Source organism: Eretmochelys imbricata, chromosome 28, assembly GCF_965152235.1.
Source record: "Eretmochelys imbricata isolate rEreImb1 chromosome 28, rEreImb1.hap1, whole genome shotgun sequence".
In the NCBI taxonomy this organism is placed as follows: Eukaryota; Metazoa; Chordata; order Testudines; family Cheloniidae; genus Eretmochelys; species Eretmochelys imbricata.
Window position 1 is genome coordinate 5,794,776 of NC_135599.1, and position 20,312 is coordinate 5,815,087.

The 20,312-nt window shown below is 47.6% G+C and overlaps 1 protein-coding gene across 2 annotated transcripts in view; it reads right to left on the bottom strand.

Annotated features, from left to right (window-relative positions):
- Positions 1 to 14,806: 14,806 nt before the first annotated feature.
- LOC144258252 (uncharacterized) overlaps positions 14,807 to 20,312 on the bottom strand; it is a 38,796-nt gene continuing 33,290 nt past the window's right edge. The window contains exon 6 of one of the 2 annotated variants that reach the window (XM_077806677.1): positions 14,807 to 15,414. In XM_077806677.1, the coding sequence (XP_077662803.1) occupies positions 15,386 to 15,414 (29 nt within the window). In that variant the 3' untranslated portion in view covers positions 14,807 to 15,385. Of the gene's footprint in view, positions 15,436 to 20,312 lie in introns of both variants that reach the window. The other variant, XM_077806676.1, reaches the window with a different exon arrangement.

The window sequence follows — 20,312 nt, forward strand, 5'->3', positions numbered from 1 at the left end:
TTTGAGCAGGGGGTTGGACTAGATGACCTTAGGTCCCTTCCAACCCTGATATTCTATGATTCTATGGTTCTATGATTCTAAAAAACAAACCACATGAACATAGCTGAGGAGAACAGGAGAGGAAGCCGTTCACAGTTTCTATAACCTCCCACCTCTGCCCCTTTCTCCAATTAGGGCCCAGTCTTGCAACCACTTACCCACAAGTAATTTTACTCATGAGTTAGTCCTGTTGGTATCCTCTCACCAGTTTCATGGCAGTGCAACTCCAGTGATTTAAGTGGAGTCACTCCTGCTTTATGTGAGATGAGAACTGGCCCCAGTGAGATGCCTGACATGACATGTCCATCATGCGGATAGGTAGTTGCATGATTGGACTCTTAGATTTAAGCTTTTGGGGGCCGAAATTTTTTTGGGGGGGGGGCAGGGGGAGGGATAGCTCAGTGGTTTGAGCATTAGCCTGCTAAACCCAGGGTTGTGAGTTCAATCCTTGAGGGGGCCATTTAGGGATCTGGGGCAAAAATTGGGGACTGGTCCTGCTTTGAGCAGGGAGTTGGACTAGGTGACCTCCTGAGGTCCCTTCCAACTGTGATATTCTATGATTCTATGGTCAGTCTGCAGGTGGAACTGCTGTCCCCAAATGTGTGGGCATAGCTTCTCCAGAGCATACACAATGGCATAGCATTCTGTTTCTGAGACTGACCAGTGGTTTCCTTCTCAGAAAGTTTTTTGGTGAGGAACACGACAGGATGGAATTGTTGATCTGGTCCTTCCTGCATTAAAACTGCTCCTCATAGATAGACTCATAGATATTAAGGTCAGAAGGGACCATTATGATCATCTCGTCTGACCTCCTGCACAATGCAGGCAACAGAATCTCACCCACCCCCTCCTGCAATAAATGTCTCACCTATGTCTGAGCTATTGAAGTCCTCAAATTGTGGTTTAAAGACTTCAAGGTGCAGAGAATCCTCCAGCAAGTGACCCGTGACCCAGGCTGCAGAGGAAGGCGAAAAATGATGCTCAGACACATCTGTGGTTATGACAAATGGTTGGTTTAAGTCCGGGGCCCTCAAGACAGGGTCAGACGTAAGGGCTGCCTTAAGCTGGTTAAAGGCTTTCTGACACTTTTCAGTCCACTGAACTGCATTTGGCCATCCAAGCTCCCTTGATTTTGTCATCCACTTCCTGCTTAGCCTTGAACTGCTCCCTTGATGCTGGAGACAGTAGTTCCTCGCTGGGTTGTGGACTTGGGCGTGGTCCCACTGGAAGCGATGCAGGTGATGGGGGTGTCTCCATCGATTGTGAACTGCTCTTCGCTGGTGCACTAGGTTGCATTTCAGGCTCCAGTTGAGCCTCTTGCACCGGTTAATCTGCAGGTGCAGGCTCTGTGCTGCCCTTTGGTGCTGGCTCCCCTGACTGTGGTGGGTTTGCAAGCTCACGCTCTGGTGCTGACTGCTCTGGTAGTTACAATTCTTGGCCTGGTTCTGGCTGGGTTCCAGGAACTGGATCTACAACTGCTGCCATAGACTCTGGTCTGGGGTCTGGTTTTAACAGCTCTGGCTGGATTCCTGTAGGAGGCTCAGGAATGGAGTTAGCTGTGGAGGCCTGTTCAGCCTGGCTGTGGATGACCATCCCCACCCTTTTTGTTAGCCTCACATGGTTGGCTAAGTCTTCTCCCAGCAGCATGGGAATGGGATCATCATCATAGACCGCAAAAATCCATATTCCTGACCAGCCCTTGTACTGGACAAGCAACCGAGCTGTAGGCAAGTTAAAATAAAGGGTTATTAAAGGGTTGCACCATCACTTGGGTCTCTGAGTTAATGATTTTGGGGTCCACCAGTGATTGGTGGAGAGCTGACACCTGTGCTCCAGTGTCTCTCCACACGATAATCTTCCTCCCACCCACGCTCACAGTTTCCCTTCGCTCTGGGGGTATCTGCGAGACATCTGGGCCTGAAGGCTCTTGGTGGGACCTCGGGGTGATGAGTTGCAGTCAGCTGGTGTTCTTGGGGCAGTTAGCCTTCACATGCCCCATTACATTACATTTAAGCATCACCCAGCTGACTGTGGGTTAGGGCGAGGTGGATAGTTGGAGAGTAGGGTGGTGGGACAAGAGGGCATCTGGGGTCTCCCTGGCTGTGTGGAGGGCTCCTCCTTTGTGAGGTGGGGCTTTGGGCTGACCCCGATGGTGGGATTTTAACTCTGGTTGCCCCTTCTGGTATCCACTCCAACTTCTACTAGCTTTCTTCTTCTCCACCACCTCCACCCATTTGGTTCCGATCTCCCCCACCCCGGTTACAGTTTGGGGCTTTCTGTCCAGGATGTACCGTTCTATTTCCTCAGGAACACCCTCTAGGAACTGCTCCATTTGCATTAGGAGAGACAGATCCTCCAGAGACTCAACATTTGCTCCTGATATCCAGGCACCCCAATGTTTCACAATGTGGTCGGCATGTCGGGGAAATGCCACGTCCGGTTTCCACCTTAGGGCTCTGAACCACCGACGGGCCTGCTCGGGTGTTAGCCCCATCCTGATTCTGGTCTTTTGTTTAAAAGGTTTGTACTCGTTCATGTGTTCTTTAGGCATTTCAGCTGCCACCTCTGCTAAGGGTCTATTGAGCTCCGGCCTCAGCTCCACAATATACTGGTCTATAGGGGTGTTGTACCCAAGGCAGGCCCTTTCAAAATTTTCTAAGAAGGCCTCTGTATCATCGCCTACCTTGTAGGTGGGAAATTTCTTGGAACGGGGAGCGGTACCTGGAGAAGCATTGTTAGGGCTACCTGATTGATCCAGCTTAGTCTTCTCCAGCTCTAAGTGCTTCAGCTCCACTTCCAAGTGCTTCACCTCTCTCCTCTCCTCTACTTCTGCCTCCAAGCACTTCACCTGTCTCCTCTCCTCCGCTTCCAAGTCCACGTGCTTCATCTGTAGGAAGAAATCCCTCTCTTCTGCAGTTAGAACTCGGTCTGGGTTAAGGGAATCCCTCCATCCTGGCATCTGGATCTCGGTTGGGGGAGGGTTGACTCTTCCCTCCTGGGAAATTCCTGGTCCCCCATCCCTTTCCTGCATTGCTCTCATGGAGCTGGATGTCTGGGCTTGATCTGGGTCTGTCTTCTCCGTGGCGTGCCGCTTTGGGAAGACTGGGTGCTCTAGGGTTTTGGTGCCTGACCTCAACATCATGCACAGGCTGCCCTACTCTAACCTAACTATTTTGTTGCCACGAAGCTGGAAAAGAACAAAAAATCTACTTCTTGGACTCCCTGGCTTTGCAGGCTAATCCTTTGGCATGCCTGTTCCCCCTCTGGCACAAAAGAAAAGAAAAGAAGGGGGGGAACTCCCTGGCTTTCAAGCAGCCAAAAGGAAAAATGTGTCCTTTCAAAATCCTGAGATCTGTGCTTCTGGTTCAAAATGTTCCCACCGCTCTGCCACCATGTCAAGGCTGAATCCCCACATTGCTGCTCTGCATGCAGGCAGGTGGGGGCCCGCAAGGACTTTAAAAATAAATACTGGCCACTCCAGGCTTGTATTAAACTCCCAAGGTTACAACTCTTCTCTGACCTTGGCTTGGTAAACTCTGCCACCACCTAAATGCAAAAAAACCCAACTCCTTCAGACCTAGGAAGGAGCACTTGGGAATTCCTCCCTGTGGGGTACCCTCGAGCCTTTCACCCCCTCTCCGGGGAAGAGCTGAGAAAGGAAACAAAGGAAATTAGTGGTTGCCACCAGCTAATTAAACAAAATGTGCACAAACATCTTAGGACACCAAAAATCCAATCCTGATCTTAAAAAAAAAAGGAAAGAAAATACACCTGGAACTTAGGCTTTTGCTAGATTTTAAAAGAGCAATTCCAAAATTAAGCACCCAAAATAGCTTCTTGAGGGTTCAACTTAAAGGTTACCAGCAAACAAAAGCATCTGGGGTTTGCACGGAGGAGATCCACAAGCCAAAATAAAGAAATAACCTGATCGTGTGTACCTAAACATTCACTATCCCAATGAGTCCTGCTAGGTATGGAAAATAATTTGTCATACCAGGTTCAAATCTTACACAGCAACCCTGCTTACAGCATTGCTGCTCCATGTCCCTGCAGCCCGGAGAACAACAGACAAAGGGAAGGTTTCTTTCCCCATTTTGAAAAGTTCTACCTTCCCACTGGCTCTTTTGGTCAGGTGCCCACTTTTTCTTCTTCACCGGGGGACTTCTTAACCCTTTACAGGTAAAGCGAGTAAAGAACAGCTAACCGGAGGGATTTTACAGCAAACTGGTTGGCTGGGTGTGCATCAAAGGGAGCAATAACCCCCCCACACACACACACTTATTTATCACAGGGGGTATGATAGAAGTCTATAAAATCATGACTGGTGTGGAGTAAGTAGATAAGGAAGTGTAATTTACTCCTTATGACACAATAACTAGGGGCCACCAAATGAAATGAATAGGCAGCAGACTTAAAACAAATCAAAGGAAGTATTTCTTCAGACAACACGCAGTCAACCTGTGGAACTCATTGCCAGAGGATGTCGTGAAGGCCAAGAAAAATAACAGGTTTTTAAAAGAACTAGCTAAATTCATGGAGGTTAGGTCCATCAATGGCTATTAGCCAGGATGGGCAGGGATGGTGTCCCTAGCCTCTGTTTGCCAGAAGCTGGAAATGGGTGATGGGATGGATCACTTGATGATTATCTGTTCTGTTCATTCCCTCTGGGGCACCTGGCATTGGCCACTGTCGGCAGACAGGATACTGGACTAGGTGGACCTTTGGTCTGACCCAGTGTGGTTGTTCTTATGTTGTATTCTTATGAACTGGGATGTATGAGCTCCCATGGCCCTCTGCGGAGCTGCCCTTCTCCTCTCTCGTTTTTCATTGACCGCAGCATTTTTTTCTATTCATCATCAGCATCATCCCAAACAAGCTGCCCTCGCCTCCCGTCCCCTAAAAGAGACAGTGTCCCCTGTCTCGTGTAAATCACTGACTTCTCTCCTCCCTTGGCAGTGACTTTCCCTCCATTTCCTTGCCCCTCAGTATGTGCTGATGGGACTCTTCCCTTCAGTCCTGGAGGATTCTCCCTTCTCTTCCTCATCAAGCTGCCCAGTGGGTGGGACTCTTCAAAGCACCCAGGTGATTTAGGAGCAGAAACTCGTCCCCAGACCTTCCATGTGGTTGGCACTTGTGTCCCTCACTGCTCATGATTGAAACTCGTGCAGGGAGACTCCTGGGCCACGTCCCCGCTGGGCATAAACAAAGCAACAGGGCAAAAAGAGAACATGGACAACCCAGAGACTGAACCAAAGGCCTTATACAGGCAAAACATGTGATTTACCACGGAGCTACAACCCCAGACAGGCTATGGGTGCTAGGTGTTACAGTCAGAGCCCTTCTGTTTCCAGAGCCTCCAGTGGCCTATAAGCTTCATGGGATCCCCATTCACCACTCTCAGGGCCAATTGTGCTCTCCTGGAGGTTGCTGGTTCATAGGGGTCACTTTGCAGCAGGGCTAGATTCAATGTGTGTGCCCTGAACTCAGGGTGCAGAGAGACACTCATTCCTCTCCCCTGCATTGGGTGGGGGGGGTGCTGCCACCCCCTGCTGGAAGGTCATGGTGGTGGGGGGGTGCTCTGAGCAGCTCAACACCTGACCCTGGTGGCAGAAGTGGTGTGGGAAGCTCCACGTGTATCTAGGATCTACGGATGCAATTGGGTCACTGTTTCTATGGCTGTACAGCAAAGGATCCCTCCCCGTTTCCTGTCTATCTGCAGCATGATTAGCCTGTGTCGGTGGTTAATGAGGTGGATCTAGTTGTAGATTGTTATTCATTCCCCACCTTGACAATTCAGACAGCCCCTTTCCTACTCAAATCCCCAGCACCTCTGTGATCCCAATAGCAGGGGTTGGGTTTTCCCTGAGATTCTGAGGGTCCTTTTTTCCCCTCAATCTGGAGTGAACTCAGCTTTTTCCCCCCATCCCAGAGTTCGGGGTAGGGGGAAGTGGTCTTGGGGGAGATCAGGGAAGGGTCCCGGCAACATGGGAAGTGGGCAGCATGGAGAGCACAGGCCTAGCACAGGGACTGGTGAGAGCAAATGGGTCCTTCTAAACTCATGAACTGCTGGCTTCCAAGAATTACATATTTGTTGGCAAATGTCAATTTCTCCGTAAACACACAACCCGATGGCAAAATATTTCCATTGATGGTCATCAAAATTGGCAGATGGGAAAAGTAAGAAACGTGCTGCTTGAGAACTTATCATACTCTAATCCTATAGGGTTCCCTTATGCCTTAGGTGCCAACGTGTGGGCTTTTCTTTTCCCTCCTCATTTTCACACAGAGGAACAATTTCCTTTGCACAGATCTGTGAACAGCACAATTTTTCTGTCTCTCTTGTCTGTGCCAGGGCATTGAATTCCATTGAAACCTTCTCTCCTGCAATGGCAATGGTCAGCCAGAGGGGATGTGGCCAACTTCATCCCTGACAGTGAGTCATTCATGCTGCTGTTGTTATTCCATGAATCATCAAGGATGGAATAAAAAGCTGAGTTTCCTCCAGGGTGAGGAAAGAAGCCACCAACTCCCCCAAAAATCTCAGTGCCCCAGAGAAAACCTGCTATTGGAATCACAGAGGTGCTGGGGGTATGTTGGGGACAGGGACCGTCTGAATTCTCATGGCAGGGAATGGACAATCTACAGCAATGGCATTAACCACAAACACGCTTTGAGCAGGGGGTTGGACTAGATGGCCTCCTGAGGTCCCTTCCAACCCTGCTCTTCTATGATTCTACACTCTCCTCATGCTCCAGCCAGAAGGGAAACGGGCAGGAATTCTTGCGGCTCAGCCATGGCCACACTTACACAACCGTACAGCAGTCAGTGTGGGTGTCTTGCCATCCGAGGTGCCAAATGGAGCCAGTCTGGTCTTCCTCTGAGGCAAGTCGACATTCAAAATGCTGCCGTGGCACAGACGCACGAATGCCTCTGCACTGCTGCGGCTCGTTAATGAAGATGCTCTAAGGGGATGGGCGAAAGCTGTCCCCTCCGTGTAGTTTATCCACCCCCCGGAGAGGCGGTAGCTATGTCAGTGGGAGAAGCTGTCTCCGTGGGGGTGCAGACTGGGGTGTCTACATGCATCTATAAAGCTTAATCGAACCCCCTTATTAAACCACTGTGGTCTGGGAGTGGAAGAGGAGCTCTCTGAGCAGGGCCTGTCCTTCAAAATCCTTAAGATCACTGACTTGCTTATGCAATTGTCATGGGGGTATAGCTCAGTGGTAGAGTGTTTGACTGCAGCTCAAATCATCCTTTGTCTACATCCAAGTACCCCATTTAGAAGCCTTTTTTTAAATGGAAACGTATATGTATCCCTTTCCAGTACGTTCAGGAGTTCCACTGAATGGGGATGCTTGACATTAATTTGAACACTCACATTTTCCTGCTGCTTGAGCTCTCCCCAGGGCCAGGTGCCCGAGGCTGCTCGAGCAGTGGCCTGTCTGGCTGGCCCTGGGTCAGCTCCCGAGACCCTGCACCACCCAGCTGCACTGGCTGCTGCTCGGGTGCTTCCCAGGGCCACCCCAGGGGCGACTAATCAGGCACTCCCCAGGGCCAGCTGCATCGACTGCTGCTTTGGCGCTGCCCAAGGGCCAGCTGCCAGGGCTGCCCGAACAGTGGCCGGTGTGGCTGGCCCTGGAGCCTCTCCAGCTTCAGAGTGCTCTAGCTGCTGGCCCCAGGGCCAGCTGATCGGGCAGCCTGGGAGTCAGCTGCGCCGGGTGGTGCAGCTGCAGAATGCACGGAGGTTGAGGAAAGTCACAGAATCTGTGACTTGCCCAGCCTCTGTGACAGAATCGCAGCCTTAGCCAGGGGTGGAGAGTTTCATGGTGGGGAGTTTAGGGGATAGATGAGAGGCTTTTCCTCCAGCACAGGGAAAGGTTTTGTAATTTCATTCTCCCACACTGACCCCCTGCTGGTGCTACCCCAGCTCAGAGCCCACTGTCATCCACAGCATGAGACATACAGCCTCCTGCTGACGAAGTCCCTGTAAATCAAAGAAAAACTCCCCTAGTCTGCCCCTTCTCCCAGCTGAATCCTCACCCCACAGAGTGCAAAACAACCCCCGTGTAGCTGGATCTTCCAGCAACCACAAGTGGCTGAGGATGCGCATTTGTGCACACACACACAAGTCATATAATAACGGTTAGGTTGACATAATTCTGTAGTGTAGGACATTGCCTTCGTATGTTATTTTGTGCACAGAGATGTGAGCACAAAACATCCACCCACATACATAGTGATTGAATTTCCCAAATTCATTGTCATCTCACTTTCCAGAAAATTCAGTTCGTTCTTGCTAGCAGAGGGAAAATTTAGGTTACACTAATGTCTATAAAAAGAAAAAGAGGACTTGTGGCACCTTAGAGACTAACAAATTTATTTGAGCATAAGCTTTCGTGAGCTACAGCTCACTTCATCGGATGCATTCTGTAGCTCACGAAAGCTTATGCTCAAATAAATTGGTTAGTCTCTAAGGTGCCACAAGTCCTCCTTTTCTTTTTGCGAATACAGAGATAACTTTAGATAAGCTATTACCAACAGGAGAGTGGGTTGGGTGGGGGAGAAAACCTGGATTTGTGCTGGAAATGGCCCACCTTGATTATCATACACATTGTAAGGAGAGTGATCACTTTAGATAAGCTATTACCAGCAGGAAAGTGGGATGGGGGGAGAGAAAACCTTTTGTAGTGATAAACACCCATTTTTTCATGGTCTGTGTGTATAAAAACATCTTCTGTATTTTCCACAGTATGCATCCGATGAAGTGAGCTGTAGCTCACGAAAGCTTATGCTCAAATAAATTGGTTAGTCTCTAAGGTGCCACAAGTACTCCTTTTCTTTTTGCGAATACAGACTAACACGGCTGTTACTCTGAAACCTGTGATCATATAATGGTTAGTGATCTGTGTTTCAGTCATAGCAGCTTCAGCTCAGCTCTGAGTCATGGTAACCTTTCCATCAGCCCCAGACATATCATTTGCCACTTTCCAAGTGTGGTGGGGCAGCTGCCCCACACAGGAAGGAGAAAGGATAAGGCAGCCTTGGAGAGGCTGAGCAGAACCCAGGCAACCAGGAAAGGACTTATTGGAAGAGCCGATCAGGAGAAGGCTTGTTGGAGCAGCCCATATAATTCCCAGGATGCCCAAGAGGAGGCGCGTCAGTGGTGAGACACGCCCTATTACACCAAGACTTAGCCACAAGGAAGGCTCTCTCTGTCTTGAACAAGCACTTAGAAGGATTGTGCTGGCAGATCTTTTCTTTTTATGAAAAGAGATACAAAAAAGGAGCCAACAGAGACAGTAGGCTCAGCAAGGAAGAACTGGCAGGACAAGCCAGCCTCTCCTGGTTCGTAGGAAGGCTCTTCAGCCAGCTCTTCCCAAAGACTACTGTCTAGAGGCTTTTTAATAGCCACTGTAGATGTTCACCACAAAAGAGACAAAGAGTTCTCCACAAACTCTCAAAGAGTTCACCACAAAAGAGACAAAATAGAGTTCTCCACTGCCTGCAGGCCTCAAGCTACCAGTAATTCTGTGCACAGAGAGGCTCCTGCTGGTGGGAAAAGTTTTTGATAGAGACTCTTCTGACACCAGCCATGGTCATATAGTGCTTAGCAGTCTGTGTTGTGGCTTCAACATCCACCGATGCAAATTCAGTTATGGGGACATTTTTCTTGTCTCCACATGTGTCTGATGCCTCCTTTCAACACGTGTCACCAAAAAGACCTGTTTCTTTTGCAAGCAATGTACAGCTAGGCAAAGGCAGTCTTCTCCATTTCCTGAAAAGATCAACCAAGCTGTGGAGAGAGGAGACACATTCAGCCAGGCGCCACTGGGTGCTGGATCCTGAATATCCTCTTTACTCAGCAGGTGTCTCTTAGGGGGCTTTCCCTTCACTCCCTCCCCTGGTTCCTCTCACTTAGGCAGAAATCAAGGCACCAGAAATCCAAAGTGCCAGCAATGTGATGTTTATTGGGGTTAGTTTCAAGCAAGAATATCCATAGCTTCACATGCCATCAGAGTCTGTTTCCCAGTGTTCTGTTCACAGCTCTGACACCGCAGAGCCTTTATATGTGTCCCTTTCCCCCTTCCTCTTAGCAGGCCCAAATATACCTGCAGTGCACGCTCCTGGTCATGAGTCTGGGGGCTCGGTACCACCTCTTTTGTACCCATGGGAGGGGTAAGAAGTGAGGTTGTGTACTGGTCAACACCAGGCTTTTCTTTGGCTTTTTTAGTGTGTCTTCTGCCTCCCCCATCCCACTCTTTGCCCCTCCCAACTGGTTGCTTGACCTTGGCTTGAGAGAGGAGCCAGGCAGCCTTCCAGTGTATATTACACTCCCACCATACCTAGTAACACTTTGGGTCTATCCCTTAACTTTTCCATTATACTAACAAACCGATCCGGCTGGGCAGAAGCAACCTACAGTGTCTTTGTTCTTTCTTCACACATATTAGCAAGGATATAAGAGTATCAAAAATGAAACACAAAATTCTATCTCAGGCTAACAAACAGGCCTATATACTCACAGGGCCTTGGCCAGATTAGCCACATTGCTGCTCTCTGGGAGTTTTGTTCTAACTTCTCCATTTTTCATCTATGACAATTAAAGGAAGGTGAAAGGAGAGGAACTCTCCATTTCCTGCAAGACCTACAGAGATTGCACTAGCAGGGTCTCTGTGCACAGACACACCCAGCAAACCACAAGCGCGTGTGTTGCAGCAATTGCAGTCCAAGCAACCGCCTTGCCAATGCCCGTCACAGCAGCCCCAGGCTCGTGGTTTGACTTTTTTCCAATGCTCCTCTGCAAAGGAGCCTTTCCCATAACAATCTATTAATTAGATAACCGATGGAGGTCTCCTGTGTTTTCTAGAAAGACATAGGAAAATGTGAGTGGAGGTGGTCATAGAGTGATAGACCACAAAAGTCATTTAGTCGAACCTCCTCTTCTTGGTCTGATGTTGTTTAACATCTTCATTAATTACCTCGATGTAGGAATAGAGCATACGGATCAAATTTTCAGATGACTTTGCCTACTAGTTCTCTGAGTTGATTGAAATCCAACTGTCGGAAGTCCAGTGCTCTTGTTTTGCTGTTCTCATGTCCTCCTTTCCACAGGATCTTGAATTCTATCAGATCATGATCACTTCCCTCCCACGTTCCCAACCACCTTCACGTTCCCAACTCATTTACCCCTGTTGGTCAAAAACAGATCTAAAATGGATAACCCCCTGGTTGTTTCCCCAACTTTATGAATCAGAAAGTTGTCCTCTATGCATGCTAAGAATTTTCAGGCCATATTACTTTTTGTTGTAATAATCTTCCAACAGATATGTATCCCAGTATATTCCGATATTCTTGTCCCACATACTCATAAAAACTTTGCAGTATTTATCATAGAATATCAGGGTTGGAAGGGACCTCAGGAGGTCATCTAGTCCAAACCCCTGCTCAAAGCAGGACCAATCCCCAATTTTTGCCCCAGATCCCTAAATGGCCCCCTCAAGGATTGAACTCACAACCCTGGGTTAGCAGGCCAATGCTCAAACCACTGAGCTATCCCTCCCCTATCTTTCCACACAAACAGTGAATATATGAAAATATCCAAAAATATCCAAAAACAGGAGAGTATCCCCTGTAATTCAGTATACTTGTGCACAATGTGAGCAGGACATCCAAGGCCTATCACTTCCCTTTTTAAGCCCATCTTTACTTTGGTGTGCAAATGTTCTCTTCCATGTCTGTATCGACCCCCAAAGTTTATCTTTGTATTATCTGCTTCCATACTTATTCAGAACATTTATTATCTCAGCTGCAATATGAGAGACTGGTTAGGAAGAGATGTAAATGAATAGAGCTTTGAAAAACAGCCGGCATTGTTAGAGATAGAAGGGTAGATGTTTGTTCAGGTCCTGTGATGTAGGCAAACAAGTTTTGTCTATTGCCATAGCTTTGATTCAAAGATCAAAAAAGGAATATTAACATTTAGGAAGACACTTGAGTGACATAGTATTATTGTTAACATGTCTCTTTGAAGGTTGTGATAATCTGTATCTGAACTGTTTAATGGATAAATTATCCTGTGCTAATTGCCAGGATGTCTGGAAGAAGGAAAGTTAAGCCTATTGTTTTCTCAGGCCAAAAGGCTGCAAGAAATGTATAAAAATCTTGGGACACAGTCCTTCTTCATCTCAGATCTGCTTTGGGTTTCAAGAAGGGGAAACCTTAAACCATAAGGATTGAGATCCCCAGTCACTGACTGGAGTCACCCTGAATATGGACATTGGACTGTAACCTCTGGACTATTTCTAAAAGGATTTTTGGCAACTACAAGCTCATCTCTGCTATGTAGCTGAACCTCAAGAATTGAATTCAAGTCTGTCTGTATATTGATCTTTTAACCAACACTCTCTCTTTTCTTTTTTAATAAATTTTAGTTTAGTTAATAAGAATTGACTGTAAGGGTGTATTTGGGGTAAGATCTAAGTTATTATTTGACCTGGGTCTGGGGCTTGGTCCTTTGGGGTCAGGAGAACCTTTTCTTTGATATGATGAAATAAGATTTTCAAAATTTATCATCCTATGTTTGACATGTGTGTTTGGACGGAGGCCGGAGGCTGAGTACTTTAAGGGACCTGCATTATTTGGACTTCTGAGTAACCAGGGAGGTGCTATAGAAGCTGTTTTGGGCTGGCTGGGTAAATCTAAGTGTTGGAATATCCACTAGCCTTTGGGGTTTGTCTGCCCCGTTTTGTTTGCAGTTCACCCTGATTGAGTGACCTCAGCTGGCTCCCATGGGCAGCACCGTCAGAGCATCCTAGGTTCCAAGACCAGAAGAGACAGTTATAATAATGTAGTCTGACCTCCTGTATAACACTGGCCATTGAACATTCCCAGAATAACTCTTCAAGCAGATCTTTTAGCAAAACATGCCATCTCAATTCAAGAATGGTCAGTAATAGAGAATCCACCACGACCCTTGGTAAGTTGTTCCAATGGCTAGTTACTCTCATGGTTAAAAAATTTACACCTTATCTCCAGTCTGAATTGGTCTCGCTTCAACTTCCAGCCATTGGATCATGTTAAACCTTTCTCTGCTAGATTGAGGAGCCCAGTATTAAATATTTGTTCCCCAATTAGGTATTTATAGATTGGGATCAAGTCACCCCTTAACCTTCTCTGTCTTAAGCTAAATAGATTGAGCTCCTTTAGTCTATCCCTACAAGTTGTGTTTTCTAATCCTTTTATCATTCAGCTAGATCATATCACAACAACTGCCCCTGCTCCAGGTGGGCAACTATTCTCCACACTTCTAGTGAGGTCTCCTCTGACTAGAGAGGGGGGCGTGTGTGTTAGGAACATCAGACATTACTGCTGGCTACGCAGGGAGACGAGAGACCCCTGAATGAAGAAAACAAACTCTCCAGGCTATAGAACCTACGATCTGACTGGGCTGTGAGTGGGAATCTACAAATGCGTGTCTCACTGCTCTGCCGGGGTTTTGGACAGAAGCCAGAGCAGGATGATAGGCAAATAGCCTAGAGGCCCTGCAATGCACCCTTTAGTATACTAGAGTTTAGCATCCCATTAATCAGCCACAAGTGTAAAATACCTCATTTAAATGATCTCCTGGTAGAGCATTAAAAGATCTAATGCTGAATGCATCTGGTGTGTGTGTAAGCAAGCTCTGTAGCCAGTCCCTATCTTGTACAGAGGAATGTCATTACCTTCAACTCAGTGGCATTTCTTTGTCGGTGGATGGGGCAATCCCATGTGCTGATGCATGTTTTCTTGCATATGGTAGTCTACAATTTTCATTCACAAGCACAATGCACAAAACAGAGATCAAACCTCATGGAGCATAAATGAAGGTCCCTCTCATGTTCAGCAGAATATGCCATATTAGAGATGACTTTTGCACCTCTCGTAGACAGACAACGTCAGCTGGGAGGGCAGTGTAACATTGACCAACCAGCTTTACACTCCCACACATTCTGGAACTTTCTCACTAGTGCTTGTCTGTGTAATTGAAACCATCCCACACCTGACTCCCTGCCAGCCCTGACCTATGCCTGACAAGTTCAGCTTGTGTTTGGATTCTCTCAAGCAGAGCAGTGAGATCCAGAGAGCACTTTTGACCTCTTGCAAGGATTTGCTTGAAAAGTGTGTGTGTGTGAGAGAGAGAGAGAGAGAGGATGTTTGTGACTAGTATGTTTGGCCACTAATATTACAGCATTAAAAACACAAGAGGCAGGAAGTTTCATAGTCAGCAGCATTTCCACCTGTGTGGGGACACCCCAATGAATTTCTGATCTATCGCATTAAGCACTCAGCCAAAATTACCTAACATCCAGTTTCTTCATGACCCTTCAATTGAGTTCTCTATAGGAGGGAGCTTCTAGGAATTGGTATTCTGGGCTGCAGGTTGGGCCTGGCTTCCCCCAGCCTTTGGATCCATGTAATCCATGATCCCAAGGGGAGCCATCTCCCAGAGCTTCCCCATGTCCCATGGAACTCAGAACCGTGAGAAACATGTAAGTTATTTATAAGACAAAAATTTATGTAGAACATGACAACATTTCTCCTTTTTTTGTGGTGGAGGGAAGCCTCATAGTTCCTGTAAGGCCAAATATTGATATTTCTATGGATTTCTGCTTATACAGGGAAATTGTCAGTTGATATTGATATCAGCAATTCCTAGGTATCATTTATATAAAGATGTGCTCTTTAATAGTCTATCTAATTTATCATATTCAGATATTAAACTGATAAGAACAGATTTAATAATTTTATTAAGGTAATGTTGAAATAAGGAATGGTACAGAGTTCAAGCATAGAAGTTTCTGGTTGTCAAGGGATAAGGTACAGATTATCAAGGGGTGCAAAATTCGATTTAGGAGCTGGTGGAGCAAGGATCACATAATAATCTGCAATCTCCCCAACTGGGGGAAAAGTTTAACCAGTCAGAGTACAGACATCGAGATACGGGGTAAGTTATCCACACAACGGCTATGTTCAGTATGCTGGGTATAGTGAGTGAATACAGGGGTGGGGATGGGTCTACCCTCATTTGGTGGGGTTTAATGTTCAGTGGGTTTGCGGTTCCAGTTCATATGGTCCGATGGGGAAGGCCTCTCAGTCTCCTTCCCACAGTGTGTGCACAATGTCGTACCGGCTCACTCCTCCTGGTACTGTCGGTGGCCGGTGATGTGCTCCATATAGATGTCCCTGGACCATCGGATGGTGTCCGAGACCATGAGGCGCCGCATGATCCGTGCGTAGCATCTACCGATCCCGCAGATCCGCAGCACACGCTCGTTGCAGGGGTCCCAAGTGCCCAGGGCTCCGACGATCAGGGCATCCAGCTGCACCTCGTAGCCTCTAGGGTACAGATGTGGGGACCTGCATGAAAAACCTCCTGAGCTTATCTTTACCAGCTTAGGTCAAAACTTCCCCAAGGTACAAAATATTCCACCCTTTGTCCTTGGATTGGCCGCTACCACCAGCAAACAAATACTGGTTACTGGGGAAGAGCTGTTTGGACGCGTCCTTCCCCCCAAAATACTTCCCAAAACCTTGCACCCCACTTCCTGGACAAGGTTTGGTAAAAAGCCTCACCAATTTGCCTAGGTGACTACAGACCCAGACCCTTGGATCTTAAGAACAATGAACAATCCTCCCAACACTTGCACCCCCCCTTTCCTGGGAAATGTTGGATAAAAAGCCTCACCAATTTGCATAGGTGACCACAGACCCAAACCCTTGGATCTGAGAACAATGAAAAAGCATTCAGTTTTCTTACAAGAAGACTTTTAATAGAAATAGAAGTAAATAAAAATCACCTCTGTAAAATCAGGATGGTAGATACCTTACAGGGTAATTAGATTCAAAGCATAGAGAACCCCTCTAGGCAAAACCTTAAGTTACAAAAAAGATACACAGACAGAAATAGTTATTCTATTCAGCACAATTCTCTTCTCAGTCATTTAAAGAAATCATAATTAACACATACCTAGCTAGATTACTTACTAAAAGTTCTAAGACTCCATTCCTGGTCTATCCCTGGAAGAAACCAGCATATAGACAGACACACAGACCCCTTGTTTCTCTCCCTCCTCCCAGCTTTTGAAAGTATCTTGTCTCCTCATTGGTCATTTTGGTCAGGTGCCAGTGAGGTTACCTTTAGCTTCTTAACCCTTTACAGGTGAGAGGATTTTTTTTTCTCTGGCCAGGAGGGATTTTAAAGGGGTTTACCCTTCCCTTTATATTTATGACACCCTTCAATTGAGTTCTCTATAGGAGGGAGCTTCTTGGAATTGGTATTCTGGGCTGCAGGTTGGGCCTGGCTTCCCCCAGCCTTTGGATCCATGTAATCCATGATCCCAAGGGGAGCCATCTCCTAGAGCTTCCCCATGTCCCATGGAACTCAGAACAGTGAGAAACATATAAATTATCTATAAGATGAAAATTTATGTAAAACATGACAACATTTCTCCTTTTTCTGTGGTGGAGGGAAGCCTCATAGTTCCTGTAAGGCCAAATATTGATATTTCTATGGATTTCTGCTTATACAGGGAAATTGTCAGTTGATATTGATATCAGCAATTCCTAGGTATCATTTATATAAAGATGTGCTCTTTAATAGTCTATCAAATTTATCATATTCAGCAACATAGTATCTGCTCAAATTTTATCAATGTGTATGGAGAGTGGATATCAATTACTCTCTGAATTCACGCATGGGCATGGCCCTCCCCTTCCCCTGCCCTTGGTTGCTCTGTGGCATTGAAGTGTTCCCTTAGAGCTGTCAGCAAGAGCTGCCTCTGCTCTAGGGCCCAGAGGAGGAAAGGTGTGCTACGCTCCAGCCTGGGACCGCCTCCCTCCTGCCTTTCCCTGACTATTAAGCCTGGCCCTGGGACTGCTTCCCTTAAGTGCCATGTGGGCAAGAGGAAGCGCGTGGCAGCTGCAGGTACAAGGACCAAACTTGTGGGCATCAGGTGAAGCAGCAAGAAACACAATCATCAGGTCAACCAGCAGGAATCTCTTGCCAGACTGTTAAATTCTAGGGCCCCAACCTATTGCAGCCAGCCTGTTGAACCAGCCGGACCAAAGCCCTAGCTCCAGTGGGCATCAGTGACCCAGCAGGGAGGAAAAAAACTCACTTTAGAGCAAGGAAGTCAAACACATTGAGCGCCAAGGCTTTGCAGCAAACCAACACAGCACCAGGAGGTCCCACTGGCATTTGAACTCAGATGGTTGGATTCAGAATCCGGAGGGCTGACCATTACACCATGGGACCCGCAGCTATGGTCTTTTCAGGACTCCTGTGTGACCCTCAGCTGGTCGGTTTGCATTCTGCATGCATTGCTTCCGTCCAGCTGCTTCCTCTCTTGCGACTCTCTCTCCTCCTCCGTCTCTGCTGCTCTCCTCCCCTAGACATTGAACCCAACCCTTGTTACTGCCAACACCAACTGGCAGAAGGGCCGATAAATCCCCTGCCTGAGGGGAGGCCAATAAGCACCACAAGATTTAACCCTGTCTGCTTCCTTCCCCAGGTCTCTTACTTAGATGATATGGAAGTACACCTGTGGCTGGCGATATGAATTTGTGGGCACAGCATTGTGCAGTGGGCTTCCAAGGCAGCCTGTAATTCAGCCAGGGGTTTGCAGCTGGGCCTTGGCCTGGAGGCAATTTTCTCTGTGCACAACAGATGGGGGATGCACTGGGACCAGCTCCTGGCTCCTTTTAGGGAACTGGTTCCCCATGAGGACACACCAGAGATCACTACAATCTAAGTAGGGGACAACCACCTGGAAATATTCTCCAGGCCCCAGCTGATTTGGAAAGTTAAACAAGATATTGCACAACATAGAACTATGGGGCCAGGTCCCATAGAAAACAAAGGGGAGTGGGGAAAGAGAGAGAAGAGAAGAGAAGGTGAGATGGGGTAGAAAAAAGTCTCTAGAGAGGTAGCAGCTGGAGGGAACCAAGGAGTGCAGTGGACAACAGGGCGGCGGGTTTGTAGAAATTTTGGTGGTGCCTAGAATGCCCACAGCCTGCCCCCCTAAAAAACTCCACCCCCACCTGCCTAAGGCTCTGGGAGGAACTTTGGGTGGGGGGAAGAGGTCTAGGGTGCAGGCCCTAGGCTGGGGCAGGGGATTGGGGTGCAGACACTGAGAGGGAGTTTGGGTGCAGAAGGGGTGAGAGGCTGGGCTCTGGGAGTTTGGGTGGGGGAGGGGGTCTGGAGTGCAGGCTCTGGGACAGAGTTTGGGTGCTCAGTGCAGGCTCTGGGCTCGGACAGGGGGTAGGGGGTGCAGGAGGGGACGAGGGGTGCAGATTCAAGGAGGAAGTTTGGGTGTAGGCTCTGGGATGGAGTTTTGGGGCTGGGTGTGTGAAGGGGTGGGGGCAGTGGTGAGCTGGAGCCTGGGGAAGGGGGTGGGAGTGCAGGAGGGGGTGAAAGGTGCAGGCTCTGGGAGGGAGTTTCTGGACAAGAGGGGGTGCGGACAGAGTGGGTGCAGGCTCTGGGAGCAAGTTTGGGGACAGGAGGGGGTGTGTTGGAATGGGGTGAAGGTCCAGTCTCTGGGACAGAAATTGGGTGCTGGGAGCAGGCTCCAGGCTGGAGCAGGGGGTGGGAGTGAGGACTACAGGAGTTATGGAGTGCCAAGCTGACACACTTCAGGCACTATTAGCACCGCAAACTAAGCAGCGCTTTGTGTGCCTACCCCTGCAGACGCTGTCGCAAACCTCTTTCCCATGTGCCCCCAGACACGGCTAACACAGTCTTATCAACCTCTTGGCTCCAGTCTGTACCCTCTGCGTTCCACTCCTACCCCATCGCAGTCCAGCCCTGTGGATGTCCAGGACCTAGTGCACTCAACACCCATCCCTCTGCAGTTCATTCCTGCTGAAGTACGGTACCCGCTGCACTGTAATCCAGAGGATAAAGTTGCATATGATACCTGGACAAGCACAAAATTTTTAACCGTCCCTGGACCTCACCTCCTCATGGGACACTCCCTTCCCTCATCCCCCACAGTGATGATGTGTGTTTGTTTGTTTGTTTGTTTGTCTCTCTCCTCCAGTGGTTGTTTTTTAATAAAAGAATAGTTTTGGTTTGAAAGCAATCTTTCTTCCATTAATTGAAAGCAAACAGAGCCCTGCAAAGCAAGAGGCAATTTTCTTAAACCTTCATACTTCACACAAAGCTGGAAATGGGAATTAAGAGTAAACTGCCCTATAGGTTTATAGTTTGTAATCTTTGAATAAATTGTTACCAGTGACAATGAAATTTAAACATGAAGTTAATTAGTGTAACGTAAGAAGCTGATTATGTGATAACTTTCAGTGTTACAATATAATTCAGGTTTTCTTCTAGTTCTCTCCCTTCCCCCTCCTACTATATGGAAATAGTGGCTAATCCTGAAATTACAACCTCACTCCAAAGGAATTAGAGTGGGGGAATATGTGATACGAATAGCATGTATGAGAATAGAGACCCAGTATAGACTGTAATTATTGCTACTTAAAATGGAATTTATTTTGATAAATTTTAAAATCTTCCCATAAGAGGAAAATTACTTGAGAGAAGATGTGTAACCTTTTACCCAGTTAGAGGGTAACAGCCACAGAGTTCCGCAGATCTCTTGTTTGCAAAGTAAAGATGTCACATTAGGCAGGAGATGTCAAAATCTACAATGGTGATGGATGTGTGATGGGAGCTTTTCTGGGTTGGTTTTTTTGTTTGGGTTGGTTTTTCAATTTAATTTTGTTTTGTTTTTGCAACGAGTTATTTTTATAGGTGCTGAGGTTTCTTTTCCTTTTTGAGCACAGCTGTTTAACCCTCAGACCTGGCCCTGGAGCTAGTAGTGCCTGAAATGTAACTCCTGCTTTCTGCAACCCTCCTGCCCCCAACAACTCGCTTCAGTGATTCCCCAAATCAAAGCCCCTAGATGGCTGAGACTGGCTAGCCTCCTCCAGGGTAGAGAAGAACTCCTGGCTGCATACATATCTGACCTGCGAGTCATCCTCTGCCTCTGGGTCCCCCTCCACCACCACATCCTCATCCAAGATTTTTTCCTCCTGGCTAGGTCCACTCTCGACTGGCATGCGAGCCACCGAAGTATCCACAGTGGCCTTTGCAGTGGAGGTGGGGTCCCCACTGAGTATCACATCCAGCTCTTGTAGAATCTGGAGCTCATGGGTGCAGCACTGGAGCAGCAGTTTGCCTCCCACACCTTGTGGTAGGTGTTTTGCAGTGCCTTCACTTTGACCCTGCACTG